The sequence below is a fragment of the Alosa alosa genome, chromosome 15 (assembly GCF_017589495.1).
Source record: "Alosa alosa isolate M-15738 ecotype Scorff River chromosome 15, AALO_Geno_1.1, whole genome shotgun sequence".
NCBI lineage: Eukaryota > Metazoa > Chordata > Actinopteri > Clupeiformes > Clupeidae > Alosa > Alosa alosa.
Window position 1 is genome coordinate 29,407,505 of NC_063203.1, and position 15,307 is coordinate 29,422,811.

The following is a 15,307-nucleotide window of genomic DNA, read 5'->3' on the forward strand; positions in this document are numbered from 1 at the left end:
TGCCATGCTCAGACATTTCCTCTGCTACTCCCTTCACCTCCACTTGGGTTTAAAAACCTCCATCTTAATGTTCTTAGCGCTCCTGGCTAATGGATGTGGTTTAGGTCCATCTCATCAAATTGTTATTGATGTATTGGGCCTGATGCTCACGCCAGCTCATGTTGGAGTGCTGAGGCATATCTATGGGTTTGGCTTGCATCACTCTTTTGCTATACACATACGGAGGCATATTTCATGCACATCTCCCCCCTCGGCTTTATGACTGTGTGTGTGTGTGTGTGTGTGTGTGTGTGTGTGTGTGCAGTCTGGGGGCTTTGGCGCAGGCGGTGTCAGGGACGGCCTCACGCCACCAGCCTCCCCCAGCCGGGAGCCGCACGGAGGGGCGCTGCCGGTTGCTTGGATACCAGCCTAATTGAGGGGCCTCCAGAGAGTTGGTGTTATCATAGTGATGGACCTTTCTGCCAGATCCAGCCTCTCCCTCCCTCCCTCCCTCTCTCTCTCTCTCTCTCTCCCCTCCCACCCCTCCCTCCCTCTCTCTCTCTCTCTCTCTCTCTCTCTCTCCCTCCCCCTCTCTCTCTCTCTTTCTACCTTTCTCTCTACATCCATTTGCTTCCCCCTTTCTTTTCTTCATAACTTGTTATTTTTGTCTCTCTCCATCTCTGGGATTGAATACAGCTGCAGCCTCTTCTTGCCCCCTTTCTGTGTCTTTTTCTGGTTTTGTTTTCCTGCATTTTGTAAGATATTTTTCTGTTTTTGTTTTCCTGCATTTTGTAAGATATTTTTCTGTTTTTGTTTTCCTGCATTTTGTAAGATATTTTTCTGTTTTTGTTTTCCTGCATTTTGTAAGATATTTTTCTGTTTTTGTTTTCCTGCATTTTGTAAGATATTTTTCTGTTTTCTGTATCTTTTTCTGCTTTCTCCTCTCCTGCATCTGTTTATAGGAGAAGAGGAGAGGAGGAGAGGAGAGGAGGAGAGGAGAAGAGGAGAAGAGGAGAGGAGGAGAGGAGGAGAGGAGAGGAGGAGAGGAGTGCTCATTGGACACAGGGAGTACCCGAAACAGTCACACACTATGCAATCATAAATAAACATTCAACACTCACACACTGCATTTTGTAAGATCTTTTTATATTTTCTGTTTTTGTTTCCCTGTATTTTGTAAGATCTTTTTCTGGTTTTGTTTTCCTGCATTTTGTAAGATCTTTTCTGGTTTTGTTTTCCTGCATTTTGTAAGATCTTTTTCTGTTTTCTTCTGCATCTGTTTTGTCGCTTTAAGTTTGTTAAATTCCCTGTGCTTCTCTGTCAGTCCAAATCACCGCAATCTCACTTTGATCTCTTCCTGTTCCTGTTTTTCTCTTTCTCTGCTCTCTCTGTTCCTCCCTCTATCCCTCCTCTCTCTCTCTCTCTCCCCTCTCTCTCTGTTCATTCCTCTATCCCTCCTCTCTCTCTCTCTGTTCATCTCTATATCCCTCCTCTCTCTCTCTTTCTGTTTATCCCTCTATCTCTCCATCGCTCGGCTCCCAATTACCTCTCATTCTCTCGCCCTTTTCCAGAGCCTCTTTCCGATGCTGTCTTTAACCAGTTCCTCTCACTCACCCCTCTCTCTCTCTCCTGCTGTCTGTAGTCTCTCTCTCTCTTTCCTGCTGTCTGTAGTCTCTCTCTCTCTCTCCTGCTGTCTGTCTGTGTGTCTGTAGTCTCTCTCTCTCCTGCTGTCTGTAGTCTCTCTCTCTCTCTCTCTCTCTCCTGCTAGAAATAAAAACCGATTAAAAACATGTGCAGGAAAACATATGCCACCCACACAAAGACAATGGATGACCAAAACAGACATTCTCCCCTTAAAGGACCTTGGGACAAAACACACATTAAACAGACTACACTGTCTCATGTGAAGACCCCAACCCACCCCGCTCTAAAATAAAGAAAAAAACCCCTCAACTACCTTGATGTCTCTCCATCTCCTCACCAAAACAGAGTCCCACAGCAGACGTCTGAAGCTGCTCTTTGTAAATGACATTACACCCCCTTTCTGCTTAGGTGGGAGTTTCCTTTCCAGCCTGTTTTAGCAGTAACGAGCCGTCTCAGAGCTCAGAGCAGAGGGGGTCGCATGAGCAGCTCAACTCCTATGGAGAAGCAAAGAGCCCATAATACACAACCTTTCATCCTCTACTCATACCGCAATGCAGGAGGGATAGAGACAGGGTGGCAGAGGAGAGGAGAGGAGGCAAAGAGACGGAGGGAAGGAAGGGGAGAAGGGGCGAAGAGGAGGAGGAAGGGAGGGAGAGATGAAGGCGGAAGATCAAACGATAACCATGGAGAGATGGAGAGAGAGATGCGTAGGAGGATAAATGAGAGAGAGAGAGAGAGAGAGAGAGAGAGAGAGAGAGAGAGAGAGAGAGAGAGATGACAGAGCCGGATGCTCTCAGCCTGGGCTGCCGGTGTCTCGATAGCACGGTTGATTCATGCGCCTGTTCACAGGGGTTTGTCATTAAGTTAAGTGGGACTTGTGTTGCGGTTGTCAGCAGAGACGGCATTTCTGAAGCCCACACATGAGACCAGGCCCGCCAGTGGGAGAGGAGAGGAGAGGAAAGGAGAGTAGGAGAGGAGAAGAGAGGAGGAGAGGAGAGGAGAAGAGGGGAGGAGGAGAGGAGAAGAGAGGAGGAGAGGAATGGAGAAGAGAGGAGAGGAGAGGAGAGGAGAGGAGAGGAGGGAGAAGAGAGGAGGAGAGGAGAGGAAAAGGGAGAGGAGGAGAGGAGGAGAGGAGAAGAGAGGAGGAGAGGAGAGGAGAAGGGGAGGAGGAGAGGAGGAGAGGGGAGGAGAGGAGAGAAGAGAGGAGAGGAGAAGAGAGTAGGAGAGGAGAGGAGAGATGGAGAGGGGAGGAGAGGAAAGGAGAGGAGACCAGAGGAGAGGAGAGGAGAAGAGACGAGAGGAGGAGAGGAGAGGATGAGGAGTGCTTTTTGGACAGCACAGGGAGTACCCGAAACAGTCACATACACTGCAATCATAAATAAACATGCACACACCCATCAACACTCACACACGCATCCACACACATTCCATGAGCTGTAAAATGACTAAAATGCTGAGCAGGTCTGCTGTTTGAGCAGGTCCTAATTACACTAAGTGCAACCCCCCCCACAGGCGGAGAGGCCAGTGACATTATTCCCTCCAGTCCAGGGTGCACTTAGCAACCAGCCCGACCCTCTTTCTCACACAACAAACACTCAAAGACCACAGCAGCACCAGACCAACTCCCACACCCCTCCTGAACACACACACACACACACACACACACAGATACACAGACCTCAAACTACTGCTAATGTTTAGTCTGATACAAATCCCCCAGCTCAAGGAAGGACAAATCTGCTACACCAAAACACCAAAGTATAGATAAAATCAAAACAAGCAAAAAGAGCAAACATTTACACACACACACACACAGGTGCACGCGATTACTGAGAGTCCAGTGCGACTACATAAACCAACTCCACAGACATCTGTCTCCTAAGAGCCAGCAGGCTCTCCCTGTCCCGGTAGCCGGTGTAGCGTTAGCAGCGTAGCTGCGTGCCCCGTGTGCCTACCTGGTAAGCGCAGTTTTCCTGGTGCACCATCCTTGCCTTCAGCTCATCCTAGACAGGACGCAGGCCAGGGGAGAGAGGAGGGGGGCTGTGCTGTGTGTGGGGAGAGAGCCGCTGCCCTGCTGCGCCACGCCGGGACGATCGCTAAGATACGCCGCCGGACACCGCCGCCGCCGGACAGACAGATACGGAGGGAAAGAGAGAGCAAAAGAGGGGCGATGTCAGCTGATCAAAATGGATCCCTGGCTTTCCTTCCGAGGTTCTCGGCGTCTGGAATGTGCGGGGAGCTGTCTCTCTCTGCTCGGTTATGTAGCACCTCTCTCTCTCTCTCTCTCTCGTGCGCGCTCACTCGTTCTCGTTCTCGCTCTCTCTCCCTCACTCGCTGTGTCGGAGCGACAGATCTGAGCACTTTTTCTCTAGGGAGAGGAAGAAGGATGGAGGGAGGGAGGGAGGGAGGGAGCGAGTTTGTGTGTGTGTGTGTGTGTGTGTGTGTGTGCAAACGACATGGGGAGGGGCTGAAAGAGAAAGAGAGGGAGGGAGAGAGAGAGAGGGAGAGAGGAAGGGAGGTGGCAGGGCGCTTTGGTAACGTCGGTGTCAGTCAGCTCTCTGTAGCTCAGTCTGCCTGTACGAAGCTCACTGAGGGGGGGGGGGCCAGCGTGCTCATTTACTCCACTCAGCCAATCAGCTGTCCGCTAAAGGAAGAGGAGGGGCTTGAGTTTGGGGAGGAGGAGGGCGGCGGACTGACCTTCCTCTCGTCAGCCCACTGAGATGTGAAGGATGAGAAAATGAGAGGATGAAAGGGGAGAGAGAAGAGAGAGAGAGAGAGAGAGAGAGGAGAGAGGAGAGAGGGGGAGGAGAGAGGAGAGAGAGAGAGGAGAGGAGAGAGGAAAGGAAAGAGGGGGAGGAGTGCAGCCTGTAGCACACAATGGGCCAGAGTTAAGTTCCAGCACAAAGAGCTCCTCACGGGCTCTGTGACCCTCTGAAAGGCCAGGCCAGTGTGATCTGGGCTGTGTCCACTTGGCTCCCATGGTCTCACACAGAGCAGGAAAACAAAGTCGCAGGGTACCAGACAACCCACAGACCTCTCACGTCTCAAGGCCTTCAGGCACGAGAGCTAAACTGGACAAAACACCAATGCACTGTCCATGGCATCATAGCCCGGAACAGACAGAAGATGAAAAAAAATCAAACGAATTGGTCAAAAATAACAATGGAAGTGTTCACAAAGACCTATGAGTGTGTGTGTTAGTGTGTGTGTTTTTTGTGAGTGTGTGTATTTTCGTGATTGTGTGTATAAGTGTGTGTTTTAGTGAGTGTGTGTATTAGTGTGTGTGTGTACTAGTGTGTTTTAGTGAGTGTGTGCATAAGTGTGTGCGTGTTTTAGTAGAGTGTGTGTATTAGTGTGTGTGTATTAGTGTGTTTTAGTGAGTGTGTGCATAAGTGTGTGCGTGTGTTTTAGTGAGTGTGTGCATAAGTGTGTGCGTGTGTTTTAGTGAGTGTGTGTTATTAGTGTGTGCGTGTGTGTGTATTAGTGTGTTTTAGTGAGTGTGTGTATTAGTGTGTGTGTGTGTTTTAGTGTGTGTGTGACGGGACGGGACACTGTGTGCTCTGTCCGTCTGTGCGTCCATCCTGTCTGTCGCTCTAATCCCTTTCTCTTTCAGGGCCCTCGCATGGCGCGGGCGGGCAGCAGCGGCTCTAATCCCTCCGTGCCATCTGCCCCATGCCCACGTCACATTAGTGCCCGGCCCGCCCACCCACCCGCCCGCGCAGGCTCACATGAACTCACATAACCTCCGCAGCGCTACTGGCCCTCGCCATCACTGCTGATCACTGCTGACCACCGCTGATCACCGCTGGCCATTACGGATCACTGTCCATTGCACCCTTGCCAGGATCTGGTCATTACAGTCCACAGTTTACTTGCAGTAGAGGACAGTGAGGAGGCTACTGGGCAGGGCCACCAACATCACCATCGTCCACTACTGACAGTACCTCCACAACACTCCCCGTAACGTGTTAAGTCACAATGCACAGTTCATGTGCAGGAGTTTGCTATGGCAACCACTCAGGAAGGGTTCCGGAAGGGTTCTGGCCAGCGTAGGGCCAGGCCCAGATCAGAACGGTTCCAGAGTCTCATCCCATCGGAACACTTGGACAGTGGACTTAGGTTTTCCCCAAAGCCGAGTCCTAAGGCTATGTGACATACTCTCATGAGAGAGCTTTGCTCTGCTCTTTTCCACAGACAGAATCACTCTCCCAACATGGGAAGCTCATACAGGAAATGCAAATACATCAGAACTACTACACTGCTTATACTACTTACACTACTTACATTACAAAACATAAGTACTAGCAAGTGAACATCAACCAGTGGAAACAATGTGTGTGTGTGTGTGTGTGTGTGTGTGTAATAACTGCCCTGCGTTCCATCCCCCGTGATGACTCTGCAATAAAGATTATCATCCCGCTCACACACAGTCGATGCCAGTCCAGCGTCAGCCTCCCAGGCTGACATTGATCTCCATTGCATAACCCCCAGTCCAATAGCCCCCTCCAGAGTAATGGACTGGACCCAGAGCCTCGGCAGCTAGGGACGAGGCGCTCTCGCTCAGCTACGGGGAATAGCACACTCTCATCCCAGCACAGACAGACAGGCAGGCAGACAGGCAGACAGACAGACAGCTATACTGCCATATCTGCGGATGACTGAAGCCAGTGGCACTGTATTTGAAAGGACTGGATTTCCATAGATAACATAAATACGACTCAAAGACAAAGGCTATATGGTTTAGTGATCTCTCCATTATAAGATGATCAAATTTGTAAAATTGTTGCTTTCACGACAGAAACTTCAGAGTTTAATCTATGATATTCAGGAAACTGAAAAGCTTGAAAATGATCACAGATCACCTAAATGTGTAACCTGATGCACCATTAGCCAAGCTGTAACAACACTGGTCTTGCTGTGGAAACACTATCTGTAATGTAGGCTAATAACACTGGTGTTGGTGTGGAAACACTATCTGTAATGTAGGCTAATAACACAGGTGTTGGTGTTGAAACACTATCTGTAGTGTAGGCTAATAACACTGGTGTTGGTGTTGAAACACTATCTGTAATGTGTAATAGCACTGGTCTTGCTGTGGAAACACTATCTGTAATAACACTGGTGTTGGTGTTGAAACACTATCTGTAATGTGTAACAGCACTGGTCTTGGTGTTGAAACACTATCTTTAATGTATAATAGCACTGGTCTTGGTGTGGAAACACTATCTGTAATGTGATTTGTATCAAGGTAAGCTTTTCCATTAGTGGGATGGGACTGGCTGTGTGTTAGAAGTCTCAGCTCCCTTATGTCTGATCTATACCAGGTTAAGCCCCCGCTTCTTCTTCTCATGGTCCACTGCCATCTCTTGACAACGATCCCGCTCCCTCACACACATCCCTCCCTCTTACACATACAGGACACACACACACACACACACACACACACACAGAGTTCCTGTACACACACACACACACACACACACACAGTTCCTGTACACACACACACACACACACACACACACACAGTTCCTGTACACACACACACACACACACACACACACACAGTTCCTGTACACACACACACACACACACACACACACACACACTGTGCCTGAGCGAATACTAATGCATCTGCACTTTGATGTGTGAATCCTTGAGCTGGGCAGGCACAGGCAGCAGCAGCGGTAGCCGTGGCGATAACAGCCCTGCCCCACCCAGTATCCTGATCCTGCCTTTCTTCTGCCACTGATCTCTCCTCTCCTCCACCTTCTCCTCTATTACACACACACACATACACACACACACACACACACGCACGCGCACCCACACACACACACACACACACACACGTTTGGACTGCCTGGGAATATTAATGAGCATGATCTGACATCAATAATGCATACGCCATGGATAATGCCAATCTGTCTTTCTCTTTTTCTATCTCTTTTAACACACACACACACACAGAAGAATACGCCCACACACACACGCACAAAATCACACACAGAGTTAGACAAACACACACTGACACACGCACACATACACAGACCCACACCCACGTACACGCTCAAACACACACACGCACACACATGCACACACACACACACACACCACTCATCTCTATGACAGCAGACTCTGTAGCAGTGACCTTCAGATGTAAAAGGCTTTCTGCAACAGGCTGAAGGACAAGGGGGAGGATGGATCAACAGTAGCTGTCTCACAAAGGCACACACACACACACACACACACAATATATATATATATATATATATATATATATATTACACATTTTTATTTTTTGAATGTCACTCAGCAACTGTAGGATGACATCATAAATCATCATCTCTTCGTAGGATGACATCATAAATCATCATCGTCTCTTAATTTTTTCCAGAGCTGCATATATGCATACACACACACACACACACACACACAAACACACACACACAGACACACACCCTTGCCCACCCCAACAGTGCAAGCTTATCTAACTGCCCCCCTCAGCAGATTACCCCGGCCTAAAGACATAATCTGGATTTTTGGCACACACCACAACCCAGACGACAGATTTAGTTGAAAGGATGACTATTATTACATAAAAACATTCCTATTCCAACCTGCTCCCACCCTATGTGGACCTGCACAATTCTAATCTACAGACCATAATACAACATGTGCACATGCTCTGTGCATGTTCCGGTGGGTGCCTAGCAACACGCTGTGACATGTAACCAGCTATGCCTACATGATAGCATGACACTAGCTGGCACATCTGGGTGTCGCTAATGAATGCCATGCATATTATATGCCATGTCCAAAAGTGTAAATATCAACAACAACAACAACAAAAAAATAGAATTTGAATGGACAAAATGTGACAATTCAATGCTGTTTAATTCTATTCTACTTGTGGTGTTGGTTCTCCCTGACCCCCCCCCCATGCATTGTTCACAATGTTGAATGGCTGCTATTGTGTGTTTGTGTAATGTGGGTAGGTCACCTGACCCTGTTTTAACAGGTTCAACAGGATGAAAAGTTCAGCTTGAAGAGCAAGTGAACACACGTCTCCAATGTGAAGAGCAAGTGAACACACGTCTCTAATGTGAAGAGCAAGTGAGCACACGTCTCCAATGTGAAGAGCAAGTGAGCACACGTCTCCAATGTGAAGAGCAAGTGAACACACGTCTCCAATGTCTCCAATGTGAAGAGCAAGTGAACACACGTCTCCAATGTGAAGAGCAAGTGAACACACGTCTCCAATGTGAAGAGCAAGTGAACACACGTCTCCAATGTCTCCAATGTGAAGAGCAAGTGAACACGTCTCCAACGTCTCCAATGTGAAGAGCAAGTGAACACACGTCTCCAATGTGAAGAGCAAGATGTGAAGAGCAAGTGAACACATGTCTCCAACGTCTCCAATGTGAAGAGCAAGTGAACACACGTCTCCAATGTGAAGAGCAAGTGAGCACAAGTCTCCAATGTGAAGAGCAAGTGAGCACACGTCTCCAATGTGAAGAGAAAGTGAACACATGTCTCCAATGTGAAGAGCAAGTGAGCACACGTCTACAACGTCTCCAATGTGAAGAGCAAGTGAGCACACGTCTCCAATGTCTCCAATGTGAAGAGCAAGTGAACACACGTCTCCAATGTGAAGAGCAAGTGAGCACACGTCTCCAATGTGAAGAGCAAGTGAGCACACGTCTCCAACGTCTCCAATGTGAAGAGCAAGTGAGCACACGACTCCAACGTCTCCAATGTGAAGAGCAAGTGAACACACGTCTCCAATGTCTCCAATGTGAAGAGCAAGTGAGCACACGTCTCCAATGTGAAGAGCAAGTGAGCACACGTCTCCAATGTCTCCAATGTGAAGAGCAAGTAAACACACGTCTCCAATGTGAAGAGCAAGTGAACACATGTCTCCAATGTCTCCAATGTGAAGAGCAAGTGAGCACACGTCTCCAGTGAGAACACAGAGGCTGCAAGCCTGTACAGCGGAGGGGTCTGGAGAAGGAAAGTTCCGGTATTTAGCACTTTGAGTAGCATTAACAGTAAGAGTAGTTACAGCAGTATTAATAGTTACAGTAGTATTAACCGGTATTTAGCACTTTAAGTCCCTTTTCTGGTTTGTTTTGGATGAACTAGAGTGGTGGACACCGGAATTTTGACGATTGGTCCTGTATCGACTTTTCTGACTCGTTTTGAATTGCCTTTGACTAGTCAGAGTGGCTGCCTACAGGCATGCTCAAACATGTCCTAAAACAACCCTTAATGTTCGTTTTCAAAACTGTGCAACTCACCGAGTGGTTAGTGGTGTTTGTTGATTATTAAAATCAAATATATCGGCGCAATATATGATTTCCAGCCGTCTTATTTGCTATTGTTGAACTATTTTTCCAGACACCTCACAACCGCGTATAAACTTCCGCTCAATATTTGAGCCTGAAGCATAGACGGTGGCGCAGTAATATCAACGTGCAATGAGTCTTCCAACAGAAATCAATGGGATTTTACAAAATGCCAAATAAAACACGACAGAAACTGTATTTCGCTACGCTACTTGTTTTGGAACATCAACGAACACCCCCTCCCACACACACACACACACCTCCTTTAGAGTCCGTTTGCATATGAGCTCACAGTGCATAAACAACCACACACACACACACACACACACTTATGCAAGCAAACATTTACATACACTGACTAAACCCACAGACATGCATCACCAAATCAAATCTATCCAAATAAACCTCTCCCTCTCTGCACAGCAGGTGTGTGTGTGCGTGTGCGTCTGTGTGTTTGTGGCCGGCCTGCATCGTCATGGTGATGAAAGATTCACAAACACGCCACCCTGCCGACGCCCAAAAATAGCCTCTCTCAGCGGTGACCAATCACAGCGCTCCAGAAGGACATGCTGACATACGTGTGTGTGTGTGTGTGTGTGTGTGTCTGTGCAGTGTGAGTGTGTGTGTCTGTGCAGTGTGAGTGTGTGTGTCTGTGCAGTGTGAGTGTGTGTGTGTGTGCGGTGTGAGTGTGTGTGTGTGTGTGTGTGTGTGTGTGTGCAGTGTGTGTGTGTGTGTGCGGTGTGAGTGTGTGGTGTGTGTGTGTGTGTGTGTGTGTGTGTGTGTGTGTGTGTGAGTGTGTGTGTGTGTGTGTGTGTGTGTGCAGTGTGTGTGCGGTGTGAGTGTGTGTGCAGTGTGTGTGTGTGTGTGTGTGTGTGTGTGTGTGTGCGGTGTGTGTGTGTGTGTGTGTGAGTGTGTGTGTGTGTGTGTGTGTGCAGTGTGTGTGTGTGTGTGTGCGGTGTGAGTGTGTGTGCAGTGTGTGTGTGTGTGTGTGTGTGTGTGTGTGTGTGTGAGTGTGTGTGTGTGTGAGTGTGTGTGTGTGTGCAGTGTGTGTGTGAGGGTGCAGCCAGGGAAGAGAGAGTTCAGTTTAAATGCTTTCTGTAGCATTGCTGTTTACATACTGTGCAGCCAACACTGCTATCTAGGACACCAGAGCAGTGCTCTCCGCATGGCAGGGTCACTCACACACCTGAGAGAGTTCACCTGTCCAAGTTACCTGTGCCCTGTAAAAAACAGTCAAGTTTCCTCCTTTAGGTCAGTGACTGGGTTCTCAATCAGCGTCTCCCCATAGCAGCAGGGAGACAAAATGATGGAAGAACCAAGAGATCTATTCAGCCCAGAGATGAGTTGCTGACATTTTTAACACACACACACACACACACACACACACACACACACACACACACACACACAGAGGCTCTCTCTCTCTCTCCTTCTCTCTCTCTCTCTCTCACACACACACACACACACACACACACACACACACACAGGACGTGTGGTACATCAGGGGTAACAGTGCTCTATGATCAAACTGCTGACAGATGAAGGGCTCTCCATGATCTGGCCATCAGCCCTGTACACCATGTACTCACACACACACACACACACACACACACACACACACACACACACACACACACACACGGAGCGAGAGAAAGGACAGACAGAGGAAATGGGGAGGTAGAAAGGGGAAGAGAGGGGCAGTAGATAGATAGATAGATAGATAGATAGATAGATAGATACTTTAATGATCCCCAAGGGGAAATTCAAGATAGATACTTTATCTATCTATCTAGACAGTATGACACAGGGGCAGTATGATAGAGGGGAGGTTTACTGGTGTACAGTAGGTGAAAGAGTCACAGGCTGTGTGTGTAGCATGTGCTACCTCAGAAGTGGAGAGTGAGGAACGGAGAAATACACACACACACACACACACATGAAAGGGTAAAAACACACACACACACATGGACAGGTAAACACGGTCAAGGAAAGCCAGGGCCGGAATGGAATTTTCTCACACACAGAGTGTCTGTCCTGGTAGGTGCAACACCCTTCCGTCTCTTTAATACACTGCACTGGCACTAACAGACTGAAATTGTGTGTGTGTGTGTGATTGTGTGCAATTGGTTGTGTGTGTTGTGGGAGAAAGAGAGAGAGCCTGTGTGTGTGTGTGTGTGTGTGTGTGTGTGTGTGTGTGTGTGTGTGTGTGTGTGCACGTCTGTGTGGGTGGGTGGGTACCTTCTCTGCAAAGCTATTTCATTTTATTTTTAGCCATGTAAACAAGCCAGCTTTTGAGCTAGCCGCACAGACCCACAGCCTGTGCCGTAATTCTGTTCAGACAAGCCTAGATGTTCACTGCATGGACACACACACACACACACACACACACACACACACACACAAAGTTTCACAGTTTCACACACACAGTAATATGTTTACACGCCCATTTCAATCTCATTATCAGATGATATGTTCAGCAAACATGGCGTTAAGCGTGGAAAATAAGCCAAATGCATCACGTCTGTGGGTGCATGGGGAGACTAACAGGGCTTAAAGAAAGGAAAATGTCTGTGCCTGAAGGAATAGGAACATTATTATATATAATTATCCATTTTCAAATCTGAAATAACCCAGCCTACGTCTTGATTCCGGCACAGTGGCTGAGAGGTTTAAGCCCTGAAATGAGCACCTTTGCATTCATACCTTACTGGAATATGAGTGTATGATTTACGGATGGTTTACCAAACGACACCTCGCATTGAGCATTTCACCTCCCATGACTCAGAGTGAGAAAACGTCATGACAACGATGGACACACATGGCCGATACTCTCACACACACGTCGTATTTCAGTGGTGGTTCTGTCCGTAGGTGGCAGTGGCTGTAGCTGCGGTGTGTAATGAGACTGCCACAGCTTTCTCTGCCAGGGTGGAGTGGGTGGATGAGGCAGCTGCTCTAAATCACCAAGCCAGGTGGAGAAAACTACTGGGATGAAAGCACTCTTCTGATTCCTGAGTCCCCTTCTGTGGAGCTTGAACACCTTATAATCCCATGCCATTAAAGAGCCCATGCCATTAAAGATCCCATGCCATTAAAGATCCCATGCCATTAAAGATCCCATGCCATTAAAGTCCCATTTTTCCTGTTGTTTTTGAAATAACTAATAATTAGGTCAAAATGAGTTTGTGACCTGTGGTAAGTTTGAAATCTGTGCGGTTTGTCTGCTGTGTGCAATAGTCAAGGAAAGGAAAAAGCAGAGAAAGTTAGCCAGTCTGGATAATGACTAGGACAGAGCCGGAGCCGGCCCGCATGCGTGACCAATCAGGGCCGATCCGCTCCACCACTGGGCCCGATCTGCTCCACCACTAGGCCCGATCTGCTCCACCACTGGGCCCGATCCGCTCTACCACTGGGCCCGATCTCCTCCACCACTGGGCCCGATCTCCTCCACCACTGGGCCCATTCCGCTCCACCACTGGGCCTGATCCGCTCCACCACTGGGCCCATTCCGCTCCACCACTGGGCCTGATCTGCTCCACCACTGGGCCCATTCCGCTCCACCACTGGGCCTGATCTGCTCCACCACTAGGCCCGATCTCCTCCACCACTGGGCCTGATCTGCTCCACCACTAGGCCTGATGCCCTCCACCACTGGGCCCAATCCGGCCCACCATGATCTGCTCCACCTACCACTGGATGCCCCACCACTGGGCCCAACTCCTCCACCACTGGGCCTGATCCGCTCCACCACTAGGCCTGATGCCCTCCACCACTGGGCCTGATCCGCTCCACCACTGGGCCTGATCTGCTCCACCACTGGGCCTGATGCCCTCCACCACTGGGCCCAATCCGCTCCACCACTGGGCCTGATCCGCTCCACCACTAGGCCTGATGCCTCCACCACTGGGCCTGATCCGGCCCACCACTGGGCCTGATCTGCTCCACCACTGGGCCTGGATGCTTCCACCATGCCCACCACTGGGCCCAATCCGCTCCACCACTGGGCCCAATCCGCTCCACCACTGGGCCTGATGCCCTCCACCACTGGGCCTGATCCGCTCCACCACTGGGCCTGATCCGCTCCAGGCCTGGCTCTCATTAGGGAAGGCAGCCCGCTGAGAGATGCATGTCATTAGCCGCCTCACTCTGAAGCAACAACATCAACGCCTCATTTCCTCTCCCTCCAGACCGCCACTCAGCCAAGCTTTCATCCCAGCAAGAGGTGCCTCTCCTGGGCCAGGCCTGCTGCAGGAGGGGGGGTGGTGCTGCTGGTGGGGCGTCCCGCTGTATACCAGTTGCTGAGAGACGCAGCATGGCAGGGGCTAGCAGGCTAATGCGAGCTGACGGCTCCAGGAAGCCTATAATTACCTGTGCCGGTCCCCAGCCGATAGGCTTAACCCGGCTGTGCTAGCAAAGGGAGGAACTGCAGCGGCAGGAGAAGGAGGCTGCCGTGGAGAAACATTCCCCAAAACACAGGCCGACATGCGGGGCTTCTGGGTAGAGTCACAACACTTCCTGATTTTGTGTTCGTTCAGGGTGGGCTTCTGGGTAAAGCCACAGGTCCAGTGAAACAACTTGCTGGAGGTGTTTCATTCAAGGAGGGAAAAGCTTTGTGTAATACTAATAAAGGAATTTAGTCAAGTTTTAATGAGACAGGTAAATGGGTTAAATCCATAGTTCCACGGATTTATGCATAATGTTTGAAACCCAAGGACTAAATGTCATAAAATTCTGTTTTCATGTTAGCCAGTGAATGTAGAAATAGAGAATGTTCTGAAAGGGCTCCAGGTTTTGGCCACTGACGTTCTGAATGTATTCAATTAGTCGGCATGACTAAATACCAGTATTACATGTTCACAGTAACAGTGTCTCAGCCTGAGCCAGAAGCTTAGTGTTTCACGTACTGGATCTTCATGGTTATTATATGCTTCCAGGCAGTGTGGAGAGCTCTTATTTCACATCTTTGAAACAAAAACGTAATCCCCAAGACCCATCTATTTTAGGAGTCTTAACTCCAGTCTGCATAATGCCTTATTAATTACAAGCGCTAGAAATCTTGGAAGTAAAAAACAAAAAAAAAACTCTGCAAATCCAAACTCCGCTGTCAGCATTTTTGTAGTGAATGCAACTCTATCCACTAATGCGAGTTCATCTTAGCTAGTACTTTGTTCCTGCGACTTGCATGTGATGTGCCTCGCGACCATCGCCTTCCCTTGAGCTGCGGGAGGAAAGGTCATCTCTGCAGCCCAGCTAAACCGTGTGATTACTGTATCTGGCCCACTGTCTGTGTGTCAATGTTGTGGGTGCGTTTCAAAGGCCAAACAGACGGCAGATTTGAA

The 15,307-nt window shown here is 48.9% G+C and overlaps 1 protein-coding gene across 3 annotated transcripts in view; it reads right to left on the reverse strand.

Annotated features, from left to right (window-relative positions):
* The window catches only part of schip1 (schwannomin interacting protein 1), a 357,118-nt gene that overhangs the window by 39,634 nt on the left and 302,177 nt on the right, over window positions 1-15,307 (reverse strand). The window contains exon 1 of one of the 3 annotated variants that reach the window (XM_048265244.1): window positions 3,579-3,931. The exons of the other annotated variants lie outside the window; for them this stretch is intronic. Coding sequence (XP_048121201.1) covers window positions 3,579-3,608 — 30 coding nt within the window. The 5' untranslated portion in view covers window positions 3,609-3,931. Of the gene's footprint in view, window positions 1-3,578; window positions 3,932-15,307 lie in introns of those variants that run through there. 3 annotated transcript variants of the gene reach the window in all.